Raw genomic sequence first — 15,147 nt, forward strand, 5'->3', positions numbered from 1 at the left:
TCACTTTTCACTTTCATGCATTGGAGAAGGAAATGGCAACCCCCTCCAGTATTCTTGCCTGGAGAATCCCAGGGATGGAGGAGCCTGGTGGGCTGCCGTCTATGGGATCGCATAGAGTCGGACACAACTGAAGCGACTTAGCAGCAACAGCAGCAGGGGAACTAAGATCCCAGATGCCACAGAGCAACTAAGCCTGTGCTCTGCAACAAGAGGACTGTGTGCTGCAACTCGAGAAGCCTGCTCCCCACAAGGAGAAGCCTTTTTGCTGCAATGAAGACCCAGCACAGCCAAAAACACACACACTCATAAAGATGTTGACATGGATGGGTGTAAGCACTGTTTTTTCTTCCTGGCTTTCAACATTTATTAAACATTAGTGTTTAAAATTCATGTTTTCCAACTTAAAATATGCTATGTGCACAAATTTCTTGTTAGTAATGTTGACTGCAGCCATCAAAACTAAAGCCACCTTGTCTCTCATCCAGTGTGTATGTTCACTGGGGCCAAATACAAGAACAGCATTGTTTCTGATGAGAATATATAAAAAAGCTGTTTGGATAATTTGAAATGTTTATGAACTCTTCAAAACAAAAATTCATGTCTACTTGTCACAGTTTATTACACATATTAAAAATATTTTTAAATCAGTTTGGAATTTTTCCACTGTAAGATTTCAATAAATAATTTTTATCTGGGCTCCACTTGCATATTCAAAATTCAGAGAGCTCACAAGCCATCACACATCACCTTCACTTCTAAGTGGTTTCTAAGTGAGATAACATTATTTGACTCCATAAATGATGTGGCCACTGAAAACTGTATTCTCCCAAATAAACATTCTTGTATAACATCAAGAATCTTTTGTTTCATGCAGTAGTATATTTATGATCTCTATAACATGACTACTTAAGAGATTTTAACACAATCTGCACTAAAGTATAACACATATGAAAATGTGTATAAGTCTTAAGTGTATGGCCTGATGAATTTGCCAAGTAAACATGCTCATATACTAAGCTCATATACTAACCCAAATGAAGCGAGCATCTCTAGTTCCCTGAAGGACCTTGTATGCTACCCTCTAACCACCTCTGCCCAGGGCCCCATACTCCTTCTGCTAGAAGTAATCCCATCCTGACTTCTAACACCACAGATGAGATTTGCCTGGCTTGGACTCTCATATGAAATGATACATGATGACATATACAGTTTATAATTTTGTACTTGGATTCTTCCACTCAAGATTGTGTTTGAGGGATTTCCCTGGTGGTCCAGTGGTTAAGACTCTGCACTTCCACTTCTGGGGGCACTGGTTCCAGCCTTGGTTGGGGAACTAAGATCCCATATATCATGTGCTGGAAAGCTGGTAAGTTGCTTCAGTCATGTCCGACTCTGTGTGACCCCATAGACGGCAGCCCAGGCTCCCCCGTCCCTGGGATTCTCCAGGCAAGAACACTAGAGTGGGTTGCCATTTCCTTCTCCAATGCATGAAAGTGAAAAGTGAAAGTGAAGTTGATCAGTCATGTCCGACTCCTAGCGACCCCATGGACTGCAGCCCACCAGGCCCCTCCATCCAAGGGATTTTCCAGGTAAGAGTACTGGAGTGGGTTGCCATTGCCTTCTCCATATCATGTGGTATGGCAAAAAAAAAAAAAAAGATTGTGTTTAATGTTTGAGACTGTGTTGCTGCATCTAATTTTATGTGTTTATCTCATTGTAGAATATTCCACTGTATGAATACATGGATTTTATGCATACTATTGTAGATGGGCATTTGGGTTTTTTCCAGATTTGGGATATTATGAGCAGTGCTACTACGAACATTCCCATATAGGTTTTACATACATGTTTGTGCTGGGTACACCTCTGGTGGGATTGTTGGGAAGGGCCGTTATGTTGACTTTAAACTCAACTTTCAAAAAACTAATATCATAGCGTGTGGTCCCATCACTTCATGGCAAATAGATGGGAAAAAAAATGGAAACAGTGATAAACTTTAGTTTCTTGGGCTCCAAAATCACTGAGGGCAGTGACTAGAGCCACAAAATTAAAAGGTGCTTGCTCCTTGGAAGAAAAGCTATGACAAACCTAGACAGCACATTAAGAGGCAGAGACATCACATTGCTGACAAAAGTCCATATAGTCAAAGCTATGGTTTTTTCAGTAGGCATGTACAGATGTGAGAGTTGGACCATAAAGAAGGCTGAGTGCTGAAGAACTGATGCTTCTGAATTGTAGTGCTGGAGAAAGTGAAAGTGAAGTTCACTCAGTCATGTCTGACTCTTTGGGACCCCATGGACTGTAGCCTGCTAGGCTCCTCTGTCCGTGGAATTCTCCAGGCCAGAGTACTAGAGTGGGTTGCCTATCCCTTCTCCAGGGGATCTTCCTGATCCAGGATTCGAACCAGCATCTCCTGCATTGCAGGCAGATTCTTTACCACCTGAGCTACCAGGGGGGCCCCTGGGAGAAGACCCTTTGAATCCTTTGGACACCAAGGAGATCAAACCAATCAATCCTAAAGGAAATCAACCCTGAATAGTCATTAGAAGTACTGAGGCTGAAGCTGAAGCTCCAGTACTTTGGCCACCTGATACAAACAGCTGACTCACTGGAAAAGACCCTGATGTTGGGAAAGATTGAGGGCAGGAGGAGAAGGGGGCGACAGTGGATGAGATGGTTGGATGGCATCATCGACTCAATGGACATGAGTTTGAGCAAACTCTGGGAGTCAGTGAACGACAGGGAAGACTGGCGTGCACAGTCCATGGGCTCGAGAACAGTTGGATATGACTGGACATTATGCTGGATCTCAGCAGACTCTGCCAGCTACACTCCCATTAGCAGGCCACCATACCGCCAGGCCAACACTTGCGATTTCTCCCAACTTTGGCCATTCAGGGAGGTGTACAGTGGCACTTCATTGTCTGCATCTCCCTGGTCTTATGAAGTTAAACACATTCTCATGTATTTATTAATCATACTTACATCCCATTTTGATAAGTACCCAATCGAATATTTTGCCTACTTTTCTGTTGGCTTATCTTTTAAATAATTAATTTATGGAGTTCTTTATACATTCTAGATTCAGGTTCTGTCAGATACCCATTCTGCAAGCACCTCCACCCATTTCATGGCTTGCCTCTACTAGTAATGGTGGCTTTACTGTATTGTTTTGTTTCGTTAAAGGGAGATTAAAGAGAGCTTTTACATTTACAGTCATCCGGGAAATGAGTCAATTCCTTTGCCTCCTTCTGTCAGGTGACTGTCAGAAGCACACAAAATTAGTATTAGGAGTTCATTTTTAGGTTATTTGCTATTATAAAGTCATGGAAATGGTTCCTTATTATATGAGAGACTGGGATTTTTTTCTGGTAGGGGAAACATCATACAGGTATATAAGAATATTCTTATATATATATATATATATATAAGCATTCATTCGTCCCCCGGCCAGTATTTGTGACACATCAAAGCAAGTTCCAATTTACTGGCTCCCCATATATCCTTAATGGTCAATTCTGTATTGTAATTGAAGGGTTTTGTCATTACTGGTTACCATTGGCTATATGTTGGCAATTATTTACTGAGTATTTGAATGTTTTGCATTTACCCTGCAAAACAGCAAAGTGATTATTTTTTTATAATGTTGTGACAATTTGTAAGATAATAGTCCCTAGTAATTCACTTAAACGCTAATCTAGCTATTGCTATGAAGGGATTTTTGCAGACATGATCAAATTCCCGAATTAACTGACTTTGAATAAGGAAGATTATTCTGGATTATCTGGTGGGCCTTACTCAGAAGGTATATAAAAGCAGGATTAAGGGCTGAAGCTGAGAGAGAAGAAACTCCAGCTGTGGACAATGGCCTCAGCCCTGCCCATGGAGTCCCTGCTCCTGAAATTCCCCTCCTGCTGGCACTTCATTGTTTGCACTTCCCTCCCTTCCCTTCCCTTCCAAGTCTCAGGGATTTCAGACTCAGTTGGCCAACCCCCACAATGACACAGCAAATTCCTTCTAAAATGTCTTTTAATGTACATGTCTACCAATAGTTCTGCTTCTTTGGTTAAATCCTCAACAAATACAAAGATCATAGGATCATACAATTATTTTTCTTTATAAAGGAATTATCTACATGAAAAAATTTGTGAATTAAAATTTTTTTCTTATTAGAGGACACAAATTTGTTAAGACTTAGAACCATTTGGGTGTAGTTCATTGTAGGGTTTAATCTTGAATACTGATATTTAAATAGTGATAATTTTTAAAAAGTTTAGTCTAATTCACATTTACACAGTACTTATTTTATAATTTTAAAAACCTGATGTCTTCCTCTATTACCATGTAATATGCACTCTTCTTGAATGTTTAAAATGTATAACTTTTGTGCTCTTTAACAGAAAAATATATTTCTTTTAAAACAACCAGAATTCACCTATCATGTTTCAAAAGTGTGTCCATTAAGTTCTCGAAGGAACACACTCTGGTACTTACAAGGAGAATCATTACTTTTCTTGGCCGAGTTTATCAGCTACATTTCTGCCATGTAATTAAAGGAAAATATCTTTCACAGTAACATATGAAACAAGTTTCCTTATCGAATTTCAGATCTAATCTAGTATTTAATTCTTGTCTCTTGAGAGAGGTCCATAAACCAATGTCCACAAATCCATTTGACTCAACAGATAAGAAATATAGTTGACTGGGTTCTGGAATCTGACTTCTATCTTAGCTCTCCCACAAATAACTGTAATGATGGGAAATTCACTTAATCTTTCTGAGTCTATTTCTGTATTCACCAACTAACAAATATTCAACTCAGTGACCACTAGAAGCCAAGCAGTTGTTAGACACTAGATACAAAACAATACGGAAAAAGACAGCCTATGCCTCTGAATCATTTCCAAATGATCTTGAAAAAGCTGTTAAGTATCAAATATTTCCCAAGTGAACACTGGTAAAGTAACTTTAAAAATCAGAAGCAGATTTGATATATTTATTCAGTGAGTGATTCAACTACAGAATGAAGCATTTTTAGCATTATGAAATCCAAAGTTTTAAAATCTTATTTCCTTGCAATTCTGTTTATTACAATTTTATAATCCTGAAGAGATTCTCTTATCTGAAGTTTTTCATGCATTCAGATATTTTGCATGATGTCTGATGTGATCAGCGATAAAGGTTGCAATAAAGTAGTAGCTGTGATCATAACCCTAGAAGACAAAACAGAGAGATGATGTTTATCTACCATTCAGAAAAGTCAGTAAAGGGACATTAAATATATCTTGCATGTCACTTAATTTGCTTGTAAATAATTAAACTATCACCATATGTGAACGGTTTCTAATCAAAGTAAAGCTTATTACACTTGTACTTCAATATTTTCACTGAAAAAAGAATAGCAAAAATGTAAAAAGAAAAAAAAAAGAAACATTCTGCATAGCCTAGTTTCTAGATGCTGCTATTAATATATGCAAAGAAAAGAAACAACACATTAATTAAATGCACAGAGTAAACATGTGGTCCTATCAACAAGGACATAAAAGACTCAGAATTTAGAGAGTTTAGGAACACAGGCAAGAAGTTCCAAATCCCAAAGGAAACACACTACCACCGATAAGGAAATGCTAAGATACAAAATAAGCACATGTAAACAATACAGGGAAAGAACATGTGAACAGCCAAATGCCCTATCCTGGGAAGTTAAACAGGGCCATGATAAATCACATTAAGAATTTGACCTCCTGTGCAGTAAAAGCCTACTACAGCTGAGGAAAAAGGAATAATTAATTAAATGCTGACATCTCTCAGCAATAAACCAAATTGGGTAAAACGTCAGTAAACTTTTAAAAACTACCATGCTGCAGAGAGAAAATGTAATTGAGTTGAAACAGATTTCTATCTGGTTAAATAAAATCAGTGACAGGTGATCAGTGGCAAAAGGAGAAGCAACCCTCCTGAAGGTGTCCTCTGAGTACAAAGTAAGTACCTTTCAAGGGAAAAAGAAATTAAAAATAGGAATGGAAGAACTTAAGGGTGTTAAAAACCAGGTAATTTTTAGGACAGCCCTTACCCTGCCAGAGGCAATTAAAATATAAAAGAGAATAAACCAGGGAAGATAAGAGACTAAGAAAGTTTAACCTGATCAAGCAAATGGTCTGATTGGAAGAAAAATGAATTTTTCTAAGCATTGAAGAAACAAAACTGGGCCTAATAAAAAATATTACCTGAATTTCAGGGAACAAGGTAAAATCCCTAAGGTTTTGATGAATCAGTAAACGTTCTCAATCTCTAACTTCCAGCCGTATGCAAAGCATATCTTGGGTAGACCAGTTAATAAAGAGTTCTACTTTAAAATCATCAAAGAAACTTAAAAGCCATCTGTTTTCTATTTTCAGTGGCCAAACTGCAGAAGTGAATCTGACAGGAATGCTGTCAAAATTAAGGCTGAGCCTTGGAATTATTTGGTTTCACATCACTCAATGGTTAGACCAGTCCCAGTTAATTTAGAGCTGAAGGAGTTTTTACATAAAGAAAGTAGGAGACAAGCACTTGGCACCCATGTAACTCTTGTTAAGAGGTCAAATATGCCCATGATTTTTAGGCCACAAAACCTGTAAAGCATAGTACCAAGTGGTACCTGCCAGTTTTCTGATAAAAAAATGGACCCGATTGAAAATAGGTATGCGTGTATGCTTATTCATGTCTGACTCTTTGCGACCCCATAGACTGAGTCCACCAAGCTCCTCTGTCAATGAGGCTTTCCAGGCAAGAATACTGGAGCGGGTTGCCATTTCCTATTCCAGGGGATCTTCCCAACCCAGGGATTGACCCAGTGTCTTATGCGTCTACGTGCATTGGCAGGTGGATCCTTTACCACTGAGCCACCTGGGAAACCCTAACGATAAAGCAGATAGTAAGTCCCTCAGACCTGAGGTAGTCTGAAGTCAACCGAAGTTGGCTTAAAACTCTGCAAAGTTGCCTCTCTGGAGCCACTGCCGAGGTATGAACATTGTGCTGCTCATTCAACTATAACAAACCTAAACGTGATCTGCTCCACACTGTGCAGTTCCCTCAAACTGCCCATGCTGGAAGGAAAGTGGACAGAAAACTGGGCCTGAGCTAAAAATTGTGACTGATGATTTCAATGCTTTCTCATCTTTAAATAAAAAAGGAAAAGGAATGCTTTGTCTTGACTCTTCACTAAGCACAGACAACTACGTTTTTCAGTTGCTTGGGATATAGGCATTTTAGAAATAAATAAATTGACTTATTTTTTCCCCTCAAGAATTTCATCAGTGTTCTAACCCTGCTGCTTATATAACAAACTCTAGAAATTTTTCAGTCTTTGTAGCAAGGCTGAAACTTTGCTGTTAGTGGTAACAACAAAATTTCCTGGCATAAACTCAAGGGACGCAGAAGAGGCAACCAACAGCACTACTGCCAAGAAGTTCAAGTCATTTGGGAAAAAACACGCTTTGTTCTATCACTTACAGCTAGAGTTAATAAAATTAAACACACTGTTATCTTTATAATAAAGTTTCTCAAGGTTGATCATTGATCTAAAACATGTAATTCTGATAATAAATGTTCAAATTAATCTATTAATAAAAAATTCTATTTTTAAATGATGGATAGTCACAAGAAAGAAAAAAGGAATGTTGGGGAGGATGTGGAGAAATTAGAACCCTTGTGCACTGCTGATGGGAATGTAAGGTGGTATAGCTGCTATGGAATATAGTATGAAGTGTCCTCAAAAAATTAAAAACAGAATCACCACATGATCCAACAATTCCACTCCTGGGTATAATAACCAAAATAAATAAAAGTAGAATCTTCAGGAAACATTTACACATCCCTGTTTATAGGAACATTATTCACAATAGCTAAGACTTGGAAGCAACCTACATTGTTCACTGACAGATGACTGAATAAGCAAAATCTGGTATATGTATAGGATGAAATATTATTCAGCCTTAAAAAGGAAGAAAATTCTGGCACATGATACAACATGGATGAACCTTAAGAGGACTATGCTAAGTGAAATCAGCTAGTCACAAAAAGACAAATACTGTATGAGCCCACTTATGGGAAATCCTCAGGGCAGTCACAGAGACAGGAAGTAAAATGGTGGCTGCTAAGGATTGGGGGCAGGGAGGGATGGGGGGTTAGTGCTTAATGGGAACAGAGTTGCAGTTTTACAAGATGAAAAGAATTGTGGACAGGAATGATGGTGAAAGCTGCAGGGCATTATGAATGTATTTACCACCACTGAAATTGCACTTAAAAAGAGTTAAGGTAGTAAATTTTATGTGGTATTGTGGTTATTTTACCACAATAAAAAAAAAAAGCTGAAAAAAAGTAAAAAAAAAACCCAAACAGGTGGACAGGATAGGAATGGTCTCTCATCTGGTCATATAAGGATAAAATGAGTTAATGCTGTGAAAACAGTTTTGTAAGCTTACACATTGATCTACTACTACTACTAAGTTGCTTCAGTCGTGTCCGACTCTGTGCGACCCCATAGACGGCAGCCCACCAGGCTCCCCCATCCCTGGGATTCTCCAGGCAAGAACACTGGAGTGATCTAGATAACACTTATCATTATAAGTTTTAGATCAATGTGCCTGGAATATTACCCATAAACATATTATCCATATGGCATATTACCCATAAACATGAATAAAAATCTTTTTAAAAAGCCTGGCCATGTATAATTTTCAGGGTTCATTTTTCATCCTGAAAGAAAAATTTTGTTTATATTATGTTCTGAAGTGTGTGATTATATAATTTTTTAAAAAATAAAGGCAGAATTTCTTTAATTATAACTATATTAGCATAGAGTTAGGTGAGTAGTGAATAGTCAAAAGTATTTTAGCCAAGGAAAAAGGAAAATCTGCAAACCAATCAAAATCCAGTAATAGTTCTCAAACAACGAGAAAGCAGCTCAACAGATAGGTTAGTATCTAACTCATATAGTGCATATGTGCGTGTCAGACAATACACAGCTTCCGAGGCTAAGATGTGTACCTAAAGAGAAGAGTAATTAAGGTGTAAGCTTGTCTTTTTATTTGACTGCAACAACAGCTGCATGTGTAAAGAAAGACACCCGATGATGTTGATGATTAAGTACCACCCAAGCATCAAACTTTGAGCTATTTACTGATCTTACAGTAGGACAGAAAATTGTAAATCCTTTTCACTGCCAAAAGCGTTCCTATTTCTTTGTAATCTGGTCTTAGATATCATTGACTTAATAGGAAGGTTTTCACTTTGTCTTATTAGAAAATATCTTAACTAGAGGTACCTTTTCAAATTCTAAAATAAAATTTAAAAAATACTATGGAATCTTGTTTTTTTAATAATGAATTTAGAGCAAGGTAAGGTTTCCTGGTACTTGCCTCTTGCAATCTGAAAACAACAGGGATTTTCTTTTCTGTACAGGCAGCTATGAAGTTATCAGGCAGTAACTGTCCGTCGGAAAGGAACTCGTCCTCTTTCCCTTGATCAATTAGTATATCCAGCTGAGGACCTGGATAGGACTTCACAAGATAGGTAGCATCATAAGCCTATAAAAAGAGGAGAAATAATGAAAAGTAAATTCCCAAGCGCCAGAAAGATATTCTTCAGAATATCCTATACTAGAACCGAATAGAAATTTTAAGTCATTCAAGCTCTAAGGCTGATTAAGTTGGCTTGTCTGGTTTTTATTTATAAGGTCTTCAGAATGCTATTCTCATTACAGCCTCTTCCTTACTTTCAAGCAGTCTTAGACCGACAGCAAGGATTTTGTATCTCAAGTATTTCATTGTGTAACCTTTTTTCTTCTAAATCATCAAGGTTATTAACCACTTCTCAACTTCAAAAACCCTGATATTTTTCCTTTGTAAATCCTTTCACAAATTGACTATTTCTTCTAACTATTTCAAATAAGCAGTCTATTTTTGTTTCTGCTTTTTGACTAATTCCAGACATAAATCTCTCTTTTGCTATCTGCTGAAAACCACCAAATATCTACCATCTCCAGGAACTTTCAGGAAGACTTGAATAATCTGAATCATGTTAACAACTCAAATTTAGTATCTGAGGAGCTGTCACTAGTTACAATTTTCTATTTTACCATCCATCTTTAAATGCTGATCACTCATGTATATTCACTAACCACACTGATGCATTGATCAAGACAAACAAAAGATTTTCCCTTCTAAAGTATCATGCTTTTTCAGACTTGCTTTCTTTAGTCTTAAAAGGAGAGTGAAAGGAAACATACAAAGTCCAACTAGTGTAAAGTTCTATGAGTTCATAATTCTGCATAGCCTCCTTCTTCCAAGAGTAAATTAAATGCTGGCCTAAACACCCCATAATTAAGACAGTAAAATCTACTGCCACTTGGAGAAAAAGGATACACGTTCCTTTATAGGCTACCCCTCCCCTACTTCTCTCAATCAGTTGGTCTTTCACTCAAATCTTCTATTAGACCATAAGGCCCCTGTGGGCAGGAAAGGATCATCACCTTCTTAACAGAAGATTTCAAAACTCCACACAAACACTGCATATGGTGAAAACTCAAACTACTGATGCACAAGCATTGTCAATGCCTTGTTCTCCAAGTAACTAATAGTAACAATTTTTGGCATTCCTCCAATCTAATGAAAACCTAGGCCTAAGCAAAACAAAACTTTAATCTAGTGACTAAGAGATTAACTTTCCAATTCTGTTAGAATTTCAATGACCAAACTTAAGTAAAATAGGGGTCCATGTGTAAATGATTTTGAATAAACAGCAATGAGACAAAAAAGGTACCCCCCCCCCTCCAACTCAAGTATCTGCTACTTGCTAACAAGCACATGGTGATGAGCTCATTTGCAAAATATTCAAATTCTTGGCAGGAGTTTTCAAATAGCCCATTTCTGCACAGTCTTGGAAAAAAGGGCCTGTTTATTTTCATCTAGAAGCATCTGCTCTTATGCTTTAAAAAGCAATCTCGCTGTTGTAAATAGACTCATAAATGTACATTACATACACAGTATCTATGTTTAAAGGCTGTTAAGCCTAGAATTAAAAATCTAAACCTGAGAGACACTAGATTTTGAAACAGATACACAAAATAAAAACCCAGGCCTCCTGGTTCTTACCATACAATCGAGCACATAGTTAAGAGATAAGTCTAAATTTAGTAATAGGGGCTATTTTTCATAATGTTAATTTAGAAAATAAACATATAAATTAATCATTAGCAGAAAAAAGATGTAGCCTCAGAATATCTGCCATAATTCAATACAATTTAAAAAAGATCCTTCATGGGTGGTGTTATTGGTATATGTATTCACTTTTGTTAATTAGTTTTAGCTCTGGATGTTTGGGCTTCCCTGGTGGCTCAGATGGTAAAGAATCTGCTTGCAATGCAAGGGACCCTGGATCCTTACTTGAATAAGTTAGGAACAGAATGTCTGTAGTGCAGCTTTTCAACAAATTTGAAAACTTATGAATGAGTTTAAGACAGCCATCCAGTACCTACCTCCCATTTACTTTGATCTGTTCCCAAATATCCGGTAAAGGCTTTTTTGCCCCAACGACAGAGCACTGGGTTGCAAAGTGGAGCAAATGCTGACACAGACTTAAGGCACGAAAATAAAATAAAATTTACAAACAAGTTATATTTTTGTAAGTTGACTATGCACAGATATTTGCAACTTGCTTAAAAACTCTGACTTGTCATGAAAGTCCCTGTGAATGAGTTTTCTTCTGCTATACTATGAGCTTAGATTATATGCCTCTCCAAGACCCATCATCCTTTGTGTTCTATTCAAAGAGCTAATAAAATATAATTGCTAAAGCAACCAAGCAGTACATTACATTTTCATTAAATAAGGCACAAATGAAGTTTATGATGAATTTCTACTCAGTTTTTCCACTTAAAACAATGGAAAATCAGAGTAAACTTTATGTGAGAATATTCTTGGTAAAAATATAGGTAAATGATAATATACTGCCATAATAACATTAGTCAAGACTAACTTTTAGGAAAAAAGAGCCTAGAAAACTATAGTTTGAATAGAAGCAATGAAAATTTCTTGATAATACCTCTAGCAGACCAATGAGAAAACACTGGGATACAAGGCCTATTCTTTTGAGTCTGCAGCATATATTGTATGGTCAATTTAATAGTCTTCCCCCACAATCTCTTGAAATTCCTAACACTAGAAAAGTTTAGTTCCAATACTAAACAACAGTATCTAATTTCAATCTCTGTAAGTTCCTAATATTATATTATTCAAGAGAAATATCTGTCACTAGAAGCTTAGGTAATCTTACTTTGTATTTTCCAGGATTCTTCAAAGCACAAATCAGAGCTCCATGGCCTCCCATAGAGTGGCCAAAAACAGACATCCTTTGGGGGTCCACTGGGAAATTGTCATTTACAAGTTGGGGAAGCTAGAGAGAATTTAATGGTGGGACAGAAGATATGAGATAAGGAAGTTTAGACTCTTTCAAAGTTGTATAAAAAAAATCAATACTTCCAAATCACAGTCTTAAAATGGTTTACACCGTAAAGATTTTTAAAAAATGCAGGATAGACAATGATTATATATCACTGGAGAATATATGATCCATCACACTTAGAAAGCAAATTTAAGACGATAATGCAGAAAGAAACTTCAAAATGTTCTAAACTTTGATCCAATAATTTCACTTCCTGGAATCTATTCTACAGGAAAAGTTCTTATGGGTAGAAAAAGTTATACACAAAGATAATCAATGCAGTAATAAACATTATGGTAAAAAACATATGTAAACATATAAATAGCTCCATTAGAAAAAAGTAAATCATGGCATATGATGGAATACTATCCAATTCTTAAAATTATGTTACAAATAGATCAGAATATTATAAAATATTTGTTTTCTATAACTAAAAAAGAATAAGATAAAAATGTTTCACAATTATATGAAAACTACTCATAAAACAAAGTCTGGAATATACCAAAATATAGTTGTCTGGGGTGACAGAATTACACATGATTAAAATTTTATACTATTAGTTCTGAATTTTTATGATGTGGACATTGTTAAAATCATATAAAATTTAGAAAAATGCATAAACTGTACACAAATATTATTAATAGAAGCAATGCTTTACCACTTATCCTTTCTGATTATGATTAATCCCTGTGAATATGTCTGAATGAACCAACTACCAGAGAAATGCGAAGTGTTTTCATATACTATTTGCTTTGTATAACCTGGTCAATGTAAACAGGTATCAAAGTAATTATTAAATTCCTTAAAATTGTACTTAAGTGAATTTAGAATACTCCTATTGTAGAAAATAGGAGTATTCTCCTATTGAGAATAGGAGAATACTCCTATTGTAGAAAATAAGAGTATTCTCCTATTGAGAAAATAGGAGTATAGTACCAGTAAACTTGGGAATCTTTACAAAGGTTAATTAGTAAATATATACTAAATAGGCTTCCCAGGTGGCACTGGTGGCTAACACAGGAGACGCAAGAGATGTGGGTTCAATCCCTGGGTCGGGAAGATCCCCTGGAGTAGGAAATGGCAACCTACTCCTGTATTCTTGCCTGGAAAATTCCATTGACTAAGCAGCCTGGTGGGCCAGTCCACGGGCCGCATAGAGTCGGACATCATATCACATATACCAAACAGATTCAACAATACCATACCTTAGTTTAAAAGACTAGAAGGACCTTGTGTCCAAAATCAAACTTTCACATTCATCGATTAATAATTACAATGTAAATTAAGTTACCTCCTTCGTTACGTAAGAGTACATTCTATAGTTAGTTTTCCAAAGATCTTCAGTAGCATCGACATAAAACCCAGCGCCAGTGCCGAAGTCCCAGCTGTCCTCTTCTCCTTTAATATTGCAGCCACCTAATTAAAGAAAAGTCTCGTGGTTTCATCTTCTCTGTTAGTAATGGCCCCCGTTTAATAATACACTTTAAAATGAACCTGAATATTCAGTTGCATCAGAGCTGTTCACTGAACACTGTGAGCTCTCTGGCCTTTTGGCGCACATACGTCCTTGCCCTCGAGTGCGGTCCTAAGACTAGTTCCAGACAATGAGGTAGGAAAAGGAGGACCTGGTCCTCCAGGCTGGGGTATTCACTGTCTTTCTTTGTTGATGTTAGAAGATCCTAAGTGTTCTGAACATATTCTCACTCTGTTTTACCTGTCAAAGGGTTTCGACCTTCTTTTTATCCTTCGTAAATGTGTTGAAATTTCTTCTCTGATGACCCTCCTCACTACCCCAACACTTCTTTGCTTCTCTGTACCACTGTGATCTCAGAAGAGAATGGGGACAAACACTTGTGCTCAATTCGCTATCTTGAGCTGACAGTGAAAATGTCTTCTTATATACTCTGGAATCATTCCATCCTGTTTCTCCTATTTATCCATCCCGCCAGTGGAATTTTCTTACATTCTTTTTTAATTAATTAGGTTTTATTTTATATACTTGCATGCAGTTTAAAGTCAACCACTGGGATTTCGAATAAAATCATCAGTTCAGTTCAGTTGCTCAGTAGTGTCCGACTCTTTGCGACCCCATGAATCGCAGTGTGCCAGGCCTCCCTGTCCATCACCATCTCCCGGAGTTCACCCAAACTCACGTCCATTGAGTTGGTGACGCCATCCAGCCATCTCATCCTCTGTCGTCCCCTTTTCCTCCTGCCCCCAATCCCTCACAGCATCAGAGTCTTTTCCAATGAGTCAACTCTTCTCATGAGGTGGCCAAAGTACTGCAGTTTCAGCTTTAGCATCATTCCTTCCAAAGAAATGCCAGGGCTGATCTCCTTCAGAATGGACAGGTTGGATCTCCTTGCAGTCCAAGGGACTTCAAGAGTCTTCTCCAACACCACAGTTCAAAAGCATCAATTCTTCGGTGCTCAGCTTTCTTCACAGCCCAACTCTCACATCCATACATGACCACTGGAAAAACCAGAGCCTTGACTAGACGGACCTTTGTTGGCAAAGTCAAGTCAACCACTGAGATTTCGAATAAAATCACAGTGATATGTAATTGGATGGAAATGACCTCTTTGTAAGAGTCTCTGCTCATCCAGGAACATGGCACTTTCCCACTAATGATCATTAAGAATTTTTTATGGTTTTTACTTAAAA

The 15,147-nt window shown here is 37.2% G+C and overlaps 1 protein-coding gene across 3 annotated transcripts in view; it reads right to left on the reverse strand.

Moving 5' to 3' along the window:
* Positions 1–4,015: 4,015 nt before the first annotated feature.
* The window catches only part of ESD (esterase D), a 20,736-nt gene continuing 9,604 nt past the window's right edge, over positions 4,016–15,147 (reverse strand). For 2 of the 3 annotated variants that reach the window (XM_010854643.1, XM_010854642.1), the window contains exons 7-11: positions 13,775–13,899; positions 12,316–12,435; positions 11,519–11,617; positions 9,402–9,569; positions 4,982–5,213 (exon numbers count right to left, since the gene is read on the reverse strand). In XM_010854643.1, the coding sequence (XP_010852945.1) occupies positions 5,133–5,213; positions 9,402–9,569; positions 11,519–11,617; positions 12,316–12,435; positions 13,775–13,899 (593 nt within the window). In that variant the 3' untranslated portion in view covers positions 4,982–5,132. Of the gene's footprint in view, positions 5,214–9,401; positions 9,570–11,518; positions 11,618–12,315; positions 12,436–13,774; positions 13,900–15,147 lie in introns of all 3 variants that reach the window. The other variant, XM_010854644.1, reaches the window with a different exon arrangement.

This window comes from Bison bison, unplaced genomic scaffold, assembly GCF_000754665.1.
Source record: "Bison bison bison isolate TAMUID 2011002044 unplaced genomic scaffold, Bison_UMD1.0 scf7180017864345, whole genome shotgun sequence".
Classification (NCBI taxonomy): Eukaryota; Metazoa; Chordata; class Mammalia; order Artiodactyla; family Bovidae; genus Bison; species Bison bison.